Source organism: Gossypium arboreum, chromosome 4 (assembly GCF_025698485.1).
Source record: "Gossypium arboreum isolate Shixiya-1 chromosome 4, ASM2569848v2, whole genome shotgun sequence".
NCBI classification, from domain to species: Eukaryota; Viridiplantae; Streptophyta; class Magnoliopsida; order Malvales; family Malvaceae; genus Gossypium; species Gossypium arboreum.
The window spans coordinates 2,498,556-2,518,286 of NC_069073.1; the positions used below are offsets into that span (position 1 = coordinate 2,498,556).

The 19,731-nt window shown below is 36.7% G+C and overlaps 1 protein-coding gene across 1 annotated transcript; it reads right to left on the reverse strand.

Moving 5' to 3' along the window:
* Positions 1-5,422: 5,422 nt before the first annotated feature.
* Positions 5,423-19,332, reverse strand: LOC108460298 (E3 ubiquitin-protein ligase KEG). The gene is given in 23 exon segments (XM_053026909.1): positions 5,423-6,683; positions 6,685-7,069; positions 7,072-7,105; positions 7,356-7,661; positions 7,779-7,953; positions 8,087-8,434; positions 9,284-9,523; positions 9,639-9,657; positions 9,660-9,704; positions 9,707-9,741; positions 9,907-10,031; positions 11,973-12,107; positions 12,259-12,380; positions 13,255-13,412; positions 14,319-14,476; positions 14,569-14,905; positions 14,987-15,112; positions 15,303-15,533; positions 15,654-15,748; positions 15,751-16,015; positions 18,069-18,400; positions 18,403-18,725; positions 18,728-19,332. Coding segments are annotated over 23 exon segments (4,950 nt in total). The 5' UTR covers positions 18,873-19,332; the 3' UTR covers positions 5,423-5,872.
* Between the last annotated feature and the right edge of the window lie 399 nt (positions 19,333-19,731).

A 19,731-nucleotide genomic window follows, 5' to 3' on the forward strand; every position in this document is an offset into this window, starting at 1 on the left:
TTTATCAAACTTATAACCATGTGTTGGATACAAATGCCTCAAAGTCAGGAGGTTATCATAATTAGACTTCTTCTTAAAGCCGACCCTGTAAGAAGGCATTTTTGGCGAAATGTAAATTGATAATCTAACTCGAATCATCTGGTGAAGCCTTTAACAGCTAGACAAACTTTGCATCTATCAATAGAACCATCAGAATGATGTTTAATACAAAAAACCAACTATAGTCTACCACATTCTTTGAAGGATCAAAAGGTACCAAGTCCCACGTTCGATTTTTAACTAAAGCATCATATTCAATTTGTATTGTGGTTTAACAATTGTTGATGGGCTTGTTTGAATGTGCAAGGAATATAAGTAGGTGAAGGATGTATGGCCACATGAACTTGTTTAGGTTTGAGGTTTGTCTTTGAATGAGTGAGCATGGAATGAGTGGGTGTGGTTGGTACATCAATTGGTGGGTTCGATGTAGTAGAAGGCAAAGCATTGAGGAAATTGGTGCTAGTTGTGAAGTCGAAGGAGAATGATGCAATATATCGATGGTTGATTGTTGACATTTAAATGTCATGGGTGCTTGAAAATGTGGGTCAAATATGTTGCAATGGTGATACCTTCGAGTATGGATGGGTTTAATTGGTTTCGAAATTGAGGGTTGTTTGAAATCAATAAATTTTGAAAAAGTTCAAAAAAAAAAGGGGGCAAGAGGCCGAACAAGATGTCCCCTAATTTTTATAAAGTCCGAACGTGATATCAATTGTGATGTTGTGCCTTCTAAGCTTTGGTTGATTATTTCTAGCGTTGCCTTTTCCATTAACATATTTATTTACTAGTTCCAGTATTGATTTTTCTTATTTTTGAGAGAGCAACAAAGGTGGTGTGTTGAGGAAGTTATAACTTCAGAATAAATATAAGAGGGCCATTGAAAGCGACGAGAAAGGGAAGGAGAAGGTTGATATAGCCGATACTAGTGCTGTCGAGGACAAAGGAGATGATTTGTTATTGGTGTCTACAACTGAAAGGTCTAAGCTTACGTATGAGTGGATCCTATATTTAGGGTGTTCCTACCATATGTGTCCTAACATGGATAGTTCTCCATGTTTAGTTCAGTTAAAGGTGAAGTTGTGCTTATGGGGAGCAATTCCCCCTGTAAGATAGTTGGTATTGACACTGTTCAAATTAGGATGGACGATGAAATTATAAGGACACTGTCATATGTCAAGCATGTGCCTGATTTGAAGAAGAATCTCATCTTCTTAGGTATCTTAGAATCAAATGGTTGTAGTAGAGTCAAACAACATCAAAGTATCTCGTAGAGCTCTTATTTTAATGAGAGAACAGAAAATCGGTAGCCTATACATTCTGTAAGGTTCAATGGTGACTGATGCGACAACAATTACAGAAGTAGAGATGAAATTGTCGCCACGTCACAATAAGGACTCCTATGACGTCGCGACGACTCGACAAAATTCCCTCTTTACGAATTCTAAATCAACTCAATTACGGCACATGCGACTAGGTCATATGAGCGAAAAAGGTATGACTGTTTTGAGTAAAAGAGGTCTTCTCACAAGCACTAGAGTTGGAAAGTTAGATTTCTTGTGAACATTGCATTTATGGGAAGTAGACTCAAGTCAACTTCGACTCGACAATGCACGGGACAAAAGGGACCTTTGACTACATTCATTCTGATTTATGAGGTTTAGCTCCAATCGTCTCCAAAGGAGGTAGCAAATATCGTCTAACTTTTATTGATTACCACTCCAGGAAAGTTTGGATTTATTTCCTAAAGCACAAGAATGAAGCCTTCGGGATCTTTAAGCAGTGGAAGACTTTACTAGAAAAGCAAGCTAGGAAGTCCGTAAAGCGGTTAAGAACGGTTCAGCTGAGTTTAATGATTATTGCAAATGGGAAGGAATCGAAAGACATCGTAAAGTTGTTGGTACCCCTTAGCAGAATGGTGCCGCTGAAAGAATGAATAGAACATTACTTGAGAAAAGCCTAATGTATGCTTTCCAACACAGGCTTAAAAAAAGAGTTTTGGGAAGAAGCTATAAACCTAACAAGTTATTTGGTGAATTGGTCTCCACATCGAGCATTGGACGGAAAGGTTCCTAGAGATATGGTTGGGTAATCCTCCTAATTACTCTAACCTTAGAGTATTTGGTTATCTTGCTTTTGCACGAGTCAATCAGGGAAAACTTGAACCAAGGGCTATAAGATGTATCTTTCTGGGTTTTGCTACTAGGGTAAAAGGCTATAAGTTATGGTTCCTAGAATCTAGTAAGATCATCGTCAATAGAGATGTTATATTTGATAAAACATCAATAATTCTTTCAAAAAATGGGTCATCGAGCCAAAACAACACAGAAAAATTGAGTGCTTCAAGCAAGGTGGAGCAGGAAACAAAAACATACAGTGATATCACAAAGCTCGACATCACACCGAGAAGAATCGTCACATCTCGAGGTCACGGAGAAATCATGAAACTGACGTCTCCTCAATGCAAAAAAAGGTTTTCAAAGCCATTCCATCCTAATTAAAGACCCCTACATCTCAACTTCAAGATTATGAATTAGCACATGACAAAGTAAGACGTACAATTAAACAACATCAAAGATTTTGTCACGAAAATTTAGTAGCATATGCTCTTAGTGTTGCTGATATCATTGATTTGTCCAATCCTTCAAATTACTCTGAGGTGGTTCGTGCTGCTGATTCTAGCAAGTAGTTTGTTACTATGGAAAAAGAAATGAAGTCCCTTCAAAAAAATAAGACTTGGAAAATCGTGAGACCACCAACTGAAAAGAAGATAATTGGTTGTAAGTGGGTATTCAAAAAGAAAATAGGATCTAATCAAAACGACACTAGGTATAAGTCAAGGTTGGTCGCAAAGGGCTACAACCAAATGGAGGAAGTTGATTTCCATGATGTTTTATCTCTGGTGGTTAAGCATACGTTCATTCAGGCATTATTAGCCCTTGTTGCATTATATAACCTCGAATTGGAACAACTACATGTAAAGACCGCATTCCTTTACGAGGATTTGGACTAAGACATTTATATGCAATAACATGATGGCTTCAAGACTGAAGGCAAGGAAGATCATGTTTGCCTTCTTCAAAAATCATTATATAACTTGAAGCAGTCTCCTCGGCAGTGGTATAAGAAGTTCAATTCCTTCATGTTAAGTATTGGTTTCATTCAGAGCAAGTATGACAGCTTTGTGTATTTACAACGTTTAAATGATGGATCATTTATTTATTTGTTGTTTTATGTTGATGACATGTTAATTGCGGCCAATGATCCATCAGAAATATATCGACTTAAAACCATGCTTAACTATAAGTTCAAGATGAAGGATTTTAGTGCAATCAAGAAAACTTTAGGGATGGAAATTTCAAGAGATAACACTCCGAGAAGCTATTTCTATCACAATAGAGATACATCGAAAGAATTCTCGAGCGGTTTGGAATGCAAGATTCTAAACCAGTTAGTACTCCCTTAATTGGACATTTCAAACTTTTGGCTTCAAAATCACCATAAACTAAAGACAAAGAAAGGTACATGTCCTCAATTCCTTATTCCAATGCAGTCAAAAGTTTAATGTATGCAATGGTTTGTACTCATCCCGATATTTCACATATTGTTGGCGTAGTAAGTAGATACATGGCCAAACCGGAAAAATTACACTGACATAAGTGGATTCTTAAATATTTGAGGGGGACATCCAATGCTTTTTTGGAATTCAAAATATGTTCAAAAGGTCTAGTCAGCTACGTAGACTCGCATTATGCTAGAGACTTAGACAAAAAAAAGATCTCTAAGTTATTTGTTCACTTTCGGCAATTGCACTATTAGCTGGAAAGCCACCCTACAGGCCACTGTGGCATTATCAACTACAAAGGTAGAATATATGGCTATCACAGAGGTTGTAAAAGAGGTCATTTGGTTGAGAGGTCTATTAAGGGTACTGGTTGATAAAAACGACAAGACTATTGTATATTGCAATAATTAAAGTGTCATACATCTCACTAAAGATCAGATGCATCACCAAAGAATAAAGCACATAGATATTCGATATCACTTTTTCGAGAGGTGATTGCTCAAGGAGGTATTCATATTCACAAGATTGGCACAGAAAACAACCCAACCCATATGATGACAAAAAGTTTTCCAATTTCCAAGTTCAAGCACTGTTTAAACTTGGTAAGCATCCGACAAATATCAAGATTAGGCCTATAACAAGGCTCGGCAAAAAAGGCATTGCGGAAATGAGAGTCAAGGTGGAGATTTGTGAAGTGTGCCTCGCATTTTGGACGAAACAGAATCGACATTGTGACAAGGAAGATTCGACATCCCAACAATGCAACACACGACGTCCCGACAATAAGAAATCGACGTCTGACGTCCTAATGATGCGACACATGAAGGCCTGATGAGAAGAAACCGACGACGTGACGTGTGACGTCCCGACAAGTCGATAAATGACGTCACGATGTGGTGACGTGTTCCCTACTAAACAGAGTTTCTTCTCCTAATTAAACTCCGCTATATTTTCCCAGTCTAACTTTAATTATTCTAGGGTTATTTTAGTCATATATTCACATGAATTTTAGCCTATAAATAGGGCTTTATCAACTCTGGAAGATTTGATTCAACAACAATTAAGAGAGTTTTGTGGGAATTTCAAGAAAACTCTGTATTTTGGGGTTGGGTTTGTTTTATTTCTCCATCTTGTACTTCTCTTCGATTAGTTGTCGTTTTAGTGAAGTTTTTTCTGCCTGTAATTTTTTATACTCTTCAGAGGAATTTTTTCCCCTAAATATTTGTGTCCAATTTTTCTCTATTTGTTATTGTTCGTTGCTTAATTCAAGTTTACCCCAATAATGTTGGGGATTAATTTTCAAAATAAGGAACCAATAAATGACTTTTTATAAAATATATTTTAATATTTTATATATTAAAAACTATAATTTTTATAATTCATTAGAACTTGTTAGATAAAACCCAAGGAAAAAGTACCATTCATTAGATAAAACACAAATTGTTGTTTATAAAAGAAAAAAAAAAACCACCAAAGCTCAAAGATCAAAATTCCGAAGTTCTTGAGAATAAAATGGTCAAAGCATTTATTTAAAATAATGAAGTAAACATAATTTTAATGATATTGATGGATTTGAGTATTTCTGACATGCACAATAAAAAGGATTTTCTTTCTTACCCATATAAAAAATAAGATTTGAACTGACATTTGATAAAAAGTTCTTCCTTAAAAGCCCAATTCATTCATGGATCGAATCACATAGATATTCGTATGACACATTAAAATATGCGCGTGCAAATATAAGTGTTATAAGAACCCACCCACCATACTCAGGAAAAACTTCAATGGTACTCGTATCACACTCATACCCCACTCCAAATATCATAAAAACAACTCTGAAACATTATAAGGTTCAATTTGTACAAAATAACATTTAATAAATGACCATATTCATCTCTGTATATATATATACCTCAGCAGCTTATATAAACTACCAATATCAGATCTATGAGATACAAGACCTAAAGCTACTTTGTTTTTCATTGGCTGCTTTCGTATCCTTTTTCCCTATAATTAACAGTGAGGCAAGCCAGATCCTTCTCATTCTCTCTCTCTCTCTCTCTCTCTCTCTCTCTCTCTCTAATTATTAACAATAAACAATCCTGTAATTCAATCTCCCACCACAATCCATATAGTGCGTCGAGCAAGAATGTTTACACAATGCAGTGGAAATGTTCACACCTCCCTGGCTTCTCTAATCGAGCTGGGAGGCCAAAACCTGGAGTCACCAAGCTTCAGAAGTGAACCCAAAACACAAGCCTACGCAATGTTTCATGAGGTGCTGGTTATGCCAAAACTGTCATCAAGTACAATGTCTGCTGGATCTCCAATCCATGGCCTCCCTTCCCTCCATTGAAACTTAATCCTTAGTTTTCCATTTGCATCAACCCCAACTACCTGACCTTTGCTAGCATGAGTCTCCATTCCCCATCCCCACCTTGGCGTTACAAGCCCCTCTCGAATCCGCACCTTGTCGCCAACTTTAAATGGCCTGACCCTTTCCATCTCACAAGCCTTACAAAGCCATAGCCTTTCCGTAAAGCAGAATGCCACCCATAAGTCCCCATTTTCCATTCGATGCACTACCCCGATGCTCGAGTGAGTTACCTCTCCCCAGTGGTGAGTCGGGACTGAAATTGATGGCCTAACCCTAACCCAGTCCCCGATGCAAAGTTCCTGTTCCTCAATCAGCTCCACTTCTGATGGGTCAAGCATCCAAGTTTTGGAGCCAACAGGAGTGTATATTCTCAACTTGCCATCGGCATCAATTGCTGCTATTGTTCCAACACTTGTATGGCTATGACCTGACCAGCCAAATCTTGGCTGCTTCACCGAGAGCTTTACTCTCACCTTCTGCCCTATGACAAGTCTGTCCACTTTCTCAAGATGGGAAGTGGGTCCCATCCATCTCTCCTGCTCGCCACAAAATGCAACAAGGGTGCTTCCATCCCATTCATCTCCTTCATACCCTATTCCTTGTACAACACCGACACTACCAGGTCCAATAGATTTCCAACAGCTAGCATTTTCTCTCAATTGCACCCACTCTCCCACTCCAAACATCGGCTCAATATCAAAATCTGGGATCTCCTCTCCACATGCCTGGCAAAGCAAAGAAAGCAACTCTCACTTCCCCATCTGCATGAACACTAGTAATAATGCCCCGTGAATCAGATTGAGTCCCTCTCCAGCCCCACCTTGGCTCAACTAACCCAGCTCGAAACCGAACATGTTGCCCAACTTTATAGCTTGGAACCTTTTCTACATCTGAGAAATGGGTACTCCACTTCCCTTTCCGGAAGCAGCATGCCAATTCCAAATATCCAGTATCCTGAATACTATGCACTACAGCTAAATTCTCCTTCCCAATGGTATTCCAATCATAACTTGGTCTAGTGCCAAGGCTTGGCTTCGAACGGACCCAATCACCCACTTCAAATCCTGAAAGCCTTTCTGCATCCCCCGGGAAAGTTTCCACAAACTATGCCTGCCAGACACCCTCACCTGCAGAGCACAAAGAAAAAGAGTCTGTTACATATGCATTCCCCAAACAATGATACAACGACAACGTTGAAATGAAAGATATAATGCTCCAACATTTTCCAAGCCATCCAATGAAGGCAATGGAAAGAAAATGAAAACAAAACTGCGAAGTATGAAGAACAAGTAACAACAGAAGACCAGGTTACTTGCTTCCAAATAGAGAGAACAAACAGAATGGATTAATTTGTGCAAACATGAGCATCATGCTTACATTCAATGCTCCATCCATGTCAATTCTAACAATTTTTCCAACAGTTGCTGGAGTTTCATTTGACCATCCAAGTCGAGGCTGACTGACTGATGGCATCACATGAACCTCTTGGCCCACTTCAAAAGGAGGGACTTTCTCCACATCAGTGACAGAACAACAAAAAGGCTTGCTTCTGAAGCAGAATGCAATACCAATATCACCATCATCCTCTAAACTATGAATTATACCGATGCTGTTACGCGTAATGTCCTCCCATCCATATTTTGGGGAGGGTACTGAGGCTTTTACTCTAACCCAATCCCCAACCTGCTCACAACAGTAAATATACAGAATTAAAATTCATTAAATTTCACAAGCATCTGGCCCAATGAAAAACCCCTTCATGTATAGTTCAATGACTACATTAAGAAAAACAGCAGATACCTTGAAATCCTCAAGTTTTTCCATGTCAGAGGGATCAGCCTGCCATGGGATGGGTCGATTAGGAATCTCAATTATAAGAAGCCCATCAGTCTCTATTTCACTAATTCTTCCTACACTATGATGGGTCTCACCACCCCAAGCATATCTTGGTTCTGCAACAGACCGCTTCACACACCCGGTCACCAGTCTATAAAATCAAACATTAGATTACTTCTTTATGTCCAAAACAAGTTTCAATTCAAGACAAAATAAGAATAAAAATAGATAGAAAAGCTCTATCAACACCATCGATAACAAAAAAAATTTGAAGTCTCTTATATACCCTGAACGGAGAAACAGGCTCAACTTCCTCTGGTTCACAATGCCAAGGATTTGGAAGATAGCTCAAGTCCAACAATAAACTACTGTCCGGTCTAATACAGTATACTATGCCAATGCTCCCAGGTGTGACAGATCCCAATCCATGCTTTGCCGTTGTAAGAGTTGGACGAATACGAACCCAATCCCCAACCTTGAATTCTTCAACTCTTTCCATTTCTGCAGGATCAGCTTTCCATCCTCTAGAAGCTCCAGGAAAGCCAACACGTAAAATCCCATCATCATCAACACATAAAACAGTTCCAATACTGTCACGTGATTGACCACGCCAACCAAACCTGATAGAACAATTCTATTTATTAACTCAAACTTAAATCTGAAAATAGACAGACTAGTTATCAATGATCTAGCTAGTCAGTTCGGTTACAGGTTTTCACACATGCAAAAGGACGAAGTATAACTTCATGAGTGGATTAACAGTGTATTTCACTGGCATCTAATGTATGAATTGTACAATCAAGAACATGAATCTCTGGAGAAGCTGTAATGGTTTCTAGTCTCTTGCATAAACATTGAAATGAGTGAGCAAGCTTAAACCCTTTCATTTTCATTTTGACAGGTAACAAACAAAGAGTAATACCAAGGCAAGGAAGTACCCATCCGGGTACAAGACTATCTTCTAAACAAAAGTAGATCATTAGTATCCGCTACAGCAGTGAAGTTCAACCAATGGAACCAAAAATACAATGTATGAAACCAAGCAAGAAAAAGTTTGAAAACATCTTGCCTATGAAAAGAGAGAGAAGATAAATAATTGAGACATTACGCTGATATTAATTACCTTTACTCAGGGAAGATAACAGGGAAATATCTTCATATGTCTATACTAACTTTTAGATATATTATGATTAAAAAGATCAAAAATAATATCATCCTACTTGAACTAAATACTTCAACAAGCCTAAGATTAAACGTGCAATTTCCGATTTTGACTAAAAAGTTTTCAAACACCAAGGAAATAGCATACACCTTCCAAGAAAACACAATATTTATTGAGGGTTTGGAAAAGTTCCCAAAGGTAATAAATGGGAAAGCTTAGGGCTTAAGCGCCTCCATATCCCAGTCCAAGGATATTTAAAGACCAAAGAAACAGCGAACTACGAATTAGAAACTAAACTGATCCAAACCTTGGCTCTTTGACATCTGCTCTAAGCTTAACATGCTGCCCTCTATCCAGAGGAATCACTTTTACAACTTCATTTACCAATACACGAGCATTTCCATCTCCAGAACAAAAGGACACGATAAGATTGTCTCTGTCCACCACATTTTGCACAAACCCAACACTTTTATGCCTTGCACCTTGCCACCCATATGTAGGTGTAGTGATTCTTCTTCGGAACTTCACCCAATCACCCACTTCAAATCTGAGTAAGATCACAAAAACAAGAATCATAATAAAAAGAAAAGGAACTATATATATATGTACGGATGTATGTATGTATGAAAATGAACGCAAATTTATGTAAGCCTTCTCCTTACAATGTAGGAGACAGATGAACCCCCTATTCATTAGTGCCTCCATTAGATCTTCAGAAATCCATTCACGGGAAGTGTCTCCAAAAAGTCACGTAACGTCTTGCCACTGTGATCATATGAATCAACACCAAGTTAGTAACAATAAGGATCCAACATATAGATTCCTACAGTGTAAAATGTGCAGCCAAAATACCAAATTAAACAAAAGAAAAAGACATGCAAACATTCAAGAACAAAAGAAGAGAATCAATGGCGATTCACCATGACTGACCTGTGATTTCTAACTTCAACAGCAGCATCAGGATTTCTCAGCATCACAATGAGCCATTCAAGATTTTCACGAATCATTTTTGCAGTATCTGCTGCTATATGGAAAGCATTATCGCCTTCATCACCCTGGTGATGAGCAAAGGCACTACGAATAAGGGGAATGCAAGAAGGAAAGAATGCCTTTCCTAACAACCTTTGTTAAACAATATCCGAAATTAACATTTATCATTTATCTCAAGCCTAACTATAATTTCTTTAACCCTATTTTATTTTAGCATGAACCATCATATAGAAAAGGCAATTAGGATACAACAATCACTTGATAGATCAATTAAATCAATTGTATGCATCGTTTTTTTTTTTTTTTTTCCAAATTACTGCATAAGTACATAAAGTTTAGATGCATGTTTGCTTCTTAATTTTCATTTTATTGCTCCAACACTTAGGCTCCTTGGTGAGTTCTTTTGCTTTTTACTCTGCCATTTCTCCCTTGTTTTCAGTTCATTTTTTATTTTAATTTTCACTTTCTATTGGAAAAAGAAATAACAAATAGCAAAAGCACCAAGCAAACAGAACCTTAATTTTCTTAATGTAACTATGTTGTTAACAAATCAAACAATTGAAAATGAACCACTATGTGCCATGACCTTCAAAATATTAGAGAAAACTTCAAAAAGAAGTAACGTATCAATGTCAAACATGCAACTACATTTGACCGAAACTAGGAAAAAATACAAAGTAAATATGGATCTTTGCTGACTAGTGTCAGGTATGAAGTAATAGAACAGTTTGGAATAAGGACTTTCCACCTAATCAAAAAACCAAAACCGCCAATTTTCTTGCTTGCTGTGTTTGAAATTCATCACTAACTGAAGAACTATAAAGTGAAAACTACTTGAAACTTGTAACATATACAATTTTTTCCTTCGCACCATATCAAAGAAGAGCTAATGACTGAAGTAAGGGTTCTTCAATTAACAAAAATCATTTGCTTTGTCTGATCAAAAACTTCTCTTTCTAGATATGAGTCTCAAAAGATAAAAATCTTATCACATAGCACTAATCGATCAAAAGGAAGTGTCAATTCAAAGCAAGATACCCATCCAACAATTTTTCCTTTCCCAAATTCCCCGAACTTGAAAAGCGTTTATCCTTGAGCAATTTCAGAAGGAGTACATGTTAAGAGAAGAGGAAACATTTTCTTAACTTCTTTTTACAAATCCAAATTTAATCCTCCTTAAACATATTCATATCCAAGACCAAAAACATTGTACAAATATTCCAATCAATTAATGCCAATCATACCTTTACAACTTAACACACTAATTTTCACATTTATCAAAAATTCTCCCTCAAATCGATCCAAAACCCTAACTCAAGACTAAACTTATACCACCCTCAATAAACATAGAACATAAAACATCCAATTCCACCACAAACTCCAAGAAGACGTACTTCCCAAAATATCTCATATGATAACACACCATCCCCAAACATATTGCGGGTAAGACACTGTGCAAGAAAAGCATACCTCACAACAAACTGGAAAAAGCAAGCACAGCCTATTCTGCATCTAATTTAAGCTTCATCTACCAAGTGTTCCTCCAGCATAAACTTCAAAACTCTAACTGAGAGATTTATGCAATTAATTTAGCCATTCCACGTCTAATACTTCAATTTACTTGTATATGGTTTAATGTGTCTGTAAATTATTGGTTATGAACCAAAGAACTATGTTTATTTAAAATCTAAGCACTGAATTCTTTGATTCATAGAGGCTTTACATAATTCTTCAATTAGAAGAGTTATTCATTATAATTTAGATCAATCTGCTTTCAGACCAAGATAATCAGAAAAATGACTAAATATGTGAACCCCAAACTACCATCTAAAAATAAAGCATAAACCCCCAACACAATTGAAGCCTAGATCATGCATATGAAGAATAAATATAATTAAATACTATCTGTGTCATAGCAAAATGTCAATAATCCATTTACTTCATTTGGGAGAAAACATGCAGAAGCATTCCATGGCAAAGATTTTTTAAGTAATGAAGGTAGAAACCTGCAAATTACAATCTGCTCCAGCAGATAAAAGCAGTCCAACACATGATGTTGCCCCTCTGGCCAAAGCTACATGTAGAGGTGTCGTATTGTGCACATTTCTGATGTTCACATCCACTCCAGCATCAAGAATTATCTGTTCATCAGTTTGCAATTAGAGAACTTGCATAAACCCAAAGTCTGGCTGAATTTTGTTGACATTGCATCAGTGCATGAATAGGAATCAAATTGCTGACAAAAGAATAACAAATAACTGCTCCTCATAATAAGGAAGTTACGTAGCTTACTTTTACCAATTCAACATCATTAGCCATAGCAGCAGTATGCAATGCTGTTCTCCCATGTTGACCATCTTGGGCAGTGGGATCTGCCCCAGCTGCAAGCAATAAGCGCACCAGTTCCCTACCCTCTACAAGCAGTTTTATAAACCAATATAGTTTTATGACTACTGAATAATAAAAATTCATAAGATTAAGAAAATGTACGTAATACAGTCAAGCAAAAATGAAGTAAACCAAGGTATGGAAATAGGCATTCAAGGATAGGAACTAAACGATTGAAGGATTTAGTAGGCTGCGGTTTGCCTGAAACAAGGATCATACTTTAAACGCTTAAAGAAATACAGAGAATCATCTAAGACCACGTAAGTGACTAAGGATATGATAACAATGTTGTAACATGTATCCCAGAACACTGTAGCAACAGAGAGAAAAATATAACAGGAAAAGAAAGGTTATCTCATTGCCTAAACCTTGGCATCGATGCTTGAATTGAACAAAATATTAAATAATTAAAATCCTTGAGAAAATAAAAATCATACAGTTATGAAGATTCCAATAATATTCAGTAACCAACTAGGAATAGGATTTTAAAAAAGGTAAAAAAGTGACAAGCAGCCAAAGCATGTTTACATAAAATCCTAGAAATTTTTGGTGAAAAAAGAAAACCACATGAAAAATCCTGGTTCAATGTATAGCCAACATAGTAAGTTCATGAAGTTTCGATAGTCAAACAACAAAATCCCACGATTCATAACAAACAATAAATTAATAAATATGCTTCTTTAGTGACTTAAAGAAAATGCCACATTTATAGCCTTTTAAGGAAGCAAATGATAGACCTAAACTTGTTTAGCAATTCGTAGATGATGTTAATATCATAGCTTAAATTAAAGATATTGCAAAGAACAGGGCTTAAAGTGAACAATTGACTAGAGACAACTTCCAAGAGTGAAAATTCTGACCATTAACTTAAAAGAAGACAATCCAAGAGGCCTGAACTACCTATTTCGTGGTCTTTCTTAAGAGCAGCAGCCATGCACAAAGCAGTGCCAACAGGACTGGGAATATCAATCGCCTCAGCAATTTCTTCTGGTGATGCAACTTCCACCCACCTTTTGACAACAGCCACATTCCATGTTGCCACACACAAATGCAATGGTCTAATGACAATGTCAAAAAGAAGCATTGAGCAGCAGGAAAGGATGTGAAAAATTAAATGCCAAGAACTTTTGGCAGTCATATATTCCAACAAAATGTGATAATTTATATGCACACAGATAGCAAAGGGGTTAAAAAGGTTGGAATAAGTTGCTCTATTTTATATTTTTTTCCGCTTTTTACTCGAGGCAAATTTATGTTCGCACCCTCCCCTCCCCTCCCCCCCCCCACCCCACCCCCCCAAAAAACAAAAAAAAAAAAAAGAAAAAGCTTGAGAAAAAGACAAGTAAGCTAAGATTTAACCACAAATCGAGTAGATGAAAGGATCAAACAATGTCTAAGACTCTTTTTTCTTTCTCAAGGAATCACTTTGAATGAATATTACATTGGCATCTGCCTCCAACTTGATAGAGAAATGAGATCGTTGACCAGTTATCTGTCCTTGGCATTAGACTGTCAAAAGTATCATTGATTACTTGTAATTTCAAGATTATCTTACCATGCGGTGTTCTCAAATTCAACATCCAATTGCCGAATAACTCAACGGGCAACATATAACAAATGTGATGTATTTATAAAAAATGAAACAAGAGCTACAAAATAATAAATAAAATCAGCGAAAAAGTATACATTGAAAATAAATAAGAAAATTAAATGAAATGAAATCTGGTTACTTTTAACCTAAAGTCAATCAAGCAGGTTATCTTCCCTAAGTCAAATCACTAATTCAGTTTACAAGATCCTAGACTACATAAACAGAAAAGCTACAACCTAGAAGTGCTTCATTGACCACTTGCAATTTTTGAAGGGGAAAAAAAACCTTGCAGTTTAGTGTTGATATGGTTAAAGCAAGAGAATTAGAAAAACAAAAAACTAAGCATACAGGTTTAGTGCAGCATACTACATACGTCAGGTTTTTGGAATTCAAGACAGCCATTGATGCACAGCCTCCATTTTCCAATATGACAAGGGCGCAGTCTGTATATTTCTTGGCCACAGCTCTATGTAGAACAGATTCGCCTTCATCATCTACAGCATTAGGGTCAGCTCCAGCCAATAGCAACTCCTGTTAGACATTTAGAGACACAAACCAGATAACTCAACCACTGGAAACAAGCAAGAAAGAGCAGCAAATATATATGATTGACATAAACCTACACGCATGCAGTCAGGTTGACCATAGTATGCACAAACATGGGCAACAGAAGGACCAAAGCCTTCCCTTAACCTGGATTGAACATCAGAGCCTCTCCTAATAAGGGCAAGGACACATTCTGGGGATCCAGCAGCTAAAGCAAAGACAAGAGGAGGATCCCCGTCCTTATCCAAAACATCCACATTTGCCTCTGCATACTCCAATATTGCCTCAACAAGTTCAGCACTACCTCGCCTGCAGGCCAAGTGGAGAGCAGTTTGTCCATCAGCATTCTCTGCTTCTAAAAGTGACGAAATTGAGGTGCCACTATTTCCTGATGAAGCATTTGCAAGAAAATCTCTGTAGAAACAAAGAAAAGGGCATATGAAATATATGATAAGAGACATCATTCTTCAAAATGAGAAAATAAAATGCACTAACCTCACACCGCTCACATCTCCCTCGGAAATAAGTCGATGTAGAAGGTTAGGATTATCAGGTACAACCTCTAAGTCAGCCACAGCTGGTGGCTCCACTACATTTGATCCAGGGAATTTGGCAAAGCCACTGCACATGCACCAATAAAATTTATTAAATGCTATTAATAATTTTACTGTCACTCTGTCCTAACATGGCCAAATACACAAATGAATAACCAACGCTAAACTGCTTTTAAGACCAGAATTAGCTATTATCTAGCCATCACAAACAATGATAAAAGGAAGTTGGACATGGGTAACAATTAAAATTTTCTTACTTATCAGGGCTTGCAGGAGGGCTGCGTGGTATCTCTTGCAAATGACGGAGGAATATTGCTAACATTGCATTAAATGTGGGTCTTTTTGATGGCTTGAACTGCAGGCAATCACCAATCATCTTCCACAATTCCCTAGGTAACCCAACGCCCACTACACTAGCATATTGTGGAGGCAGTTTCCGAGACTTAACAACAGCTCGATAGATTTCATCTGCACTTAAACCAGCCCAACTGCATAAAGAATTTCAGCTTGTGTTACAACAAAACTGGAACATTTATCAAAACATGGAGACGTATACACAAAGAGAAAGAAACAAAAAAAGTAAAAAAAAATTGGGTTGCTCCACATACGGGATGGAACCAGTACACATTTCCACCAATGTACAACCAAAACTCCAGGCATCTGATTCTACTGATATGCCTATTGCATCCTCCCAGAACAGATTCAGAGACTTTTTACTGGCTCCCAAGCCTCTGGAGCAGTGTAATGTGGGCTGAGCATAGTGCAATCCATGCAGGAATGAATCTTGGAGGAATCACATTCTGCCCGTGCTTTTCGGCAAGCAGGATTCTTCAGAATTGAAGCAAGTCCATAATCAGAAACAACAGCATGACCATTTGCATCCAGAAGAAGATTGGATGGTTTTATATTCATACAAACGACACCTGCAGCATGAAGTTCTGCCACCCCTCGTGCAATATCTGCTCCATATCTGCAATTAGAAAACACTCATTAAATCAAGGAAAAGATTACAGCCACGTGATAACAGCCAATTATCTAGATATCATATAAGCTAGAGACAGGCATAACAAACGATAGGATGAAAAAAGTTAAAGTCACATAATAACACCACATGTGATTATAATTAGCCAACAAATAGAATTAAATAGCAAACAGCCTTTAACATCAAAAAAGAAATTTTAAATAAAAAAATTGGAAAATCATATTTTGCACATAAAAACACCAACTCTGATACCAAACTTTAAGAATTCTAAGCATAAAAACGTTAAAAAGGATGAGAAAGGAAAAAGATAAGGCAACGCATATCTTTCTCGTGCATGATATTATAATTAAAATTTTCTATAGTCAATAAAAACGTATAATCCATGCATAAATCGATCCACTGTCTTTGACATTTCATATTGATGAGACCTTTGCCTGTATTCTTGAGCATTTTTGCAATTGCATTCTTACTATAATAAAAAAAAAGTTACCAATTACTTTCTCTCTCCAAGAAACAATATTAGTTCCACCATTTCTCCCAAAGACAACTATTCACTCCTAAAAAATGTCACCTTTGAAAATTCATTGATTTATTTGCAGATCCTGTTGGATTAAAGAGACACCAATCTAACCAGTTACTACAAGGCAGAACAAGTAAAAATTTTAAAAGTAATTGGAAAAGGACAAGTTCGGTCTAGCCCATACTGTAATAGCAATGGTATTCACAATGTAACTGCAGCTGAAGGAAAAGGGAAGGTAGAGGGAAAGAGAAAGAGAGTAGGATTAGAAAAGCCAAGTGGTCTATTTCATAAATTATCAAAAATATTTTAAGTAACAGGAGAAACAACTAGGCAATATTCAGATAAAAGCTGTTATTCAATTAAAACGGCCAAAAATCATTTGGCAAGACATTAAAACTTGAAGGAATCTCAAATCTAAGATAAATTAACATTTTTATTAATGCAAGTATGATATGCAAGACACAGCTGCTACAAAATATTTTCTTAAGTGTGTCTAACAGTAGAATTATCCAAATTCTAACTAAAATTAAAGCATGGAATCATCTTCCCCACAACCCTGGCCAACATCACCAATCAAAACCAAAATGGCCCTCACTTTTTCCCCAATATACAACATTCTTCAAGCACATCTTCTGCATCCTTGGCAAAGGCAACAACATTTAAGAGGGGGGGTTTAAGCAGCAAGACTTGGTTATTGCTGACTTTACATTTGCCACATCTGACATTCATAATCAGATAGGAACCAACTTGTAACAAACTCCCGAGTAACAGTAATCCATCGAAACTCACATAGTGGTTAAAAAGGTCACAGGCAGTATTAGTACCAAAATATGTCAAGTCAACAAGCACTTTGACAAAGAATTCAAAGTTAAGAGGTTAAAGTTAAAATATTTTATTCCTTCAACGTCTGCAAAGAATTTGCACACATACATTAGAACTGAAGGTAAAAGGAATAGTTGAATATTTGAGATATCAGAAATCTATCTTAGCCTCCGTGGTAATAGATTGATCATCATACAATCATTCCCCAAAAGTGTAAAGTTTCATTCAGCGTACATAAATGAAATCTACAATGGAAGAACAAAAACTTAAAGCACTTCCCTTGAAATCACAATATCTTAATCTACTTCATTAAAGCCGACATGAATTCAGTACGAGTTAGCATTTTTATCTGAATAACACAAACAGAAAAAATACACATAAAACATAAAGATCTGCTTGCATTTCAACGAAAACCTACATTCTGAACACAATAATGAATATCGCCATGTGAAAGATCAAAGCTTAAGGTTCATTCAGCCTTGAAAAGAAAAAAAAAATCTTGGCAAATAACACAATTTTTCCCTGGCTTACAAACAGCCTAGCAATCTTATGTTTTGTTAGCAAAAAGAACTAAGATTTACATTACAACATCTAGCGAAGTCAAAAAAAATCAACAATATTTCACACAATGAACATCAATCAAAATATCATGAAATCAATAAACAATAAAAGGGTAGGAAATTAAAATAAAAATAAAACCTTAGAACTTGCTCCAAAGTAAGTCTCCCTTCATTGTTGAACATTGCAGATTGAATCGATCCATGACACCTATCCATAACAATCCCCAAACTACTCTCTTCCAACTTAATAACTCCATGGAAAGTACAAACATTCCTACACCACATTGATGCACGCCTCAAACTATCAAGTTGACCTTGAACCCATTCTCCATCCATGCCTTCCATTGCCCCTACTTTCTTCACCGCCACCTTATGCTTACACCGCCTTCCTCCTCCGCCTCCATAGGCCCCACTAATTACCGCCGCCCAGGTTTCCACTCCTGCTCTCCCTCCTTTCCCTTCCCTTTCCCTTCTATCTTCCTAACCAACTTCACTTCCGGATGAGCTGTCAGTTCAATCACCGGTCCGCATCCAGCGGCAGCACCTCCGGAACTCGAAGCATGAGACCCGCGGTTAATCCGACCACCTGTCAATTCATGGAAGAAATCCCCATTTTCATCATCATCCTCTCTTCCTTCATCATCATCATCTCCTTCATCATCCGTGTAATCGCAATCGAAATCGTTCCTGGAGTTGGACCCAGCCGAGTTCGGGTTCGAGTTAAGGAGAGCTAAAATCCCATAGTTCTTCTTCAGAGCCAGCACAGAGTTACCGACAAGGGACACGTGGCGGCACCGGGGCAGGGCAAGGAAGTATCGGATGAAGCAGAAAACATTCTGGAAAGACACTCTTTGCAAAACCCATGGCCGCATTGAAGCAATAAAGGAACTCTCTCTTCCTCGTTATAACGCGTTTGGCAAACTGAACAACAAGGTACTTTCATTTTTTTCCCCTTCTTTACTTTCCCAGAAAGCAAAAACAGAAAGGAAAAAAAAAAACTCACAAACCAAACAGGGGATTTAACAACATCAATTTATAAAAAATATATATATCTTTTTGTACAGGAATAATCAAGAGAGGAGAGGAAATGACAGATCCAATAAAAGGAAAATCAGGGTTTATGACAGAGATCAAAAAAATATTTTTAATAAAATTAAAAGAAAAAAAGGGGAGAAATTGAAAGAGAGACAGAGGAAGAGAGGGCTTTTTAACAGAAAAGAAATGAGGGTTTTATGAAGTAAGGATTTTTATTTTCTTTTTAATATACATATTAAAATAAAAATTGGGTAGAGTTTGGCTGCTTAGAAAGAGAGAGTGTGTTGAAGCTGTTTTCACTTTGGTGACTTTTAATTGAGTTTCAGAAGTTATGATTTTCTCTCTCACCAACCCGTTCCTTGCGCTTTGTTTACTTCTGTTTTTTTCCCCTTTTATTTTAGGTTTTTATAATTAGAGAAAATAATTTCGATTTGATTTTTATTAAATAAAATATACACTCATCTTTTATAAAATTAATAATAATTTATTCACATCAAAAAAAAAGTGAAGTTAAAAGTTAGTAAAAGAATATTTTATAGTTGTTTGGATTCAAACCCGAACACATGTAAATCATTATTTTATCTTAAGAGGTATTTAGCTCAAAAAATTTACATTTATAAGATAATGTAAGATTTTGGAATCACTTTTTTTGTTTGAATTTCAAATATTACTTTGAACGGTTTATCTTAAGTTTTTAATGGTGAGAAGAATTTAGAATATAGGGTAATTTTATTACCATATCTTATTTAGATAATATAAGATTTTTT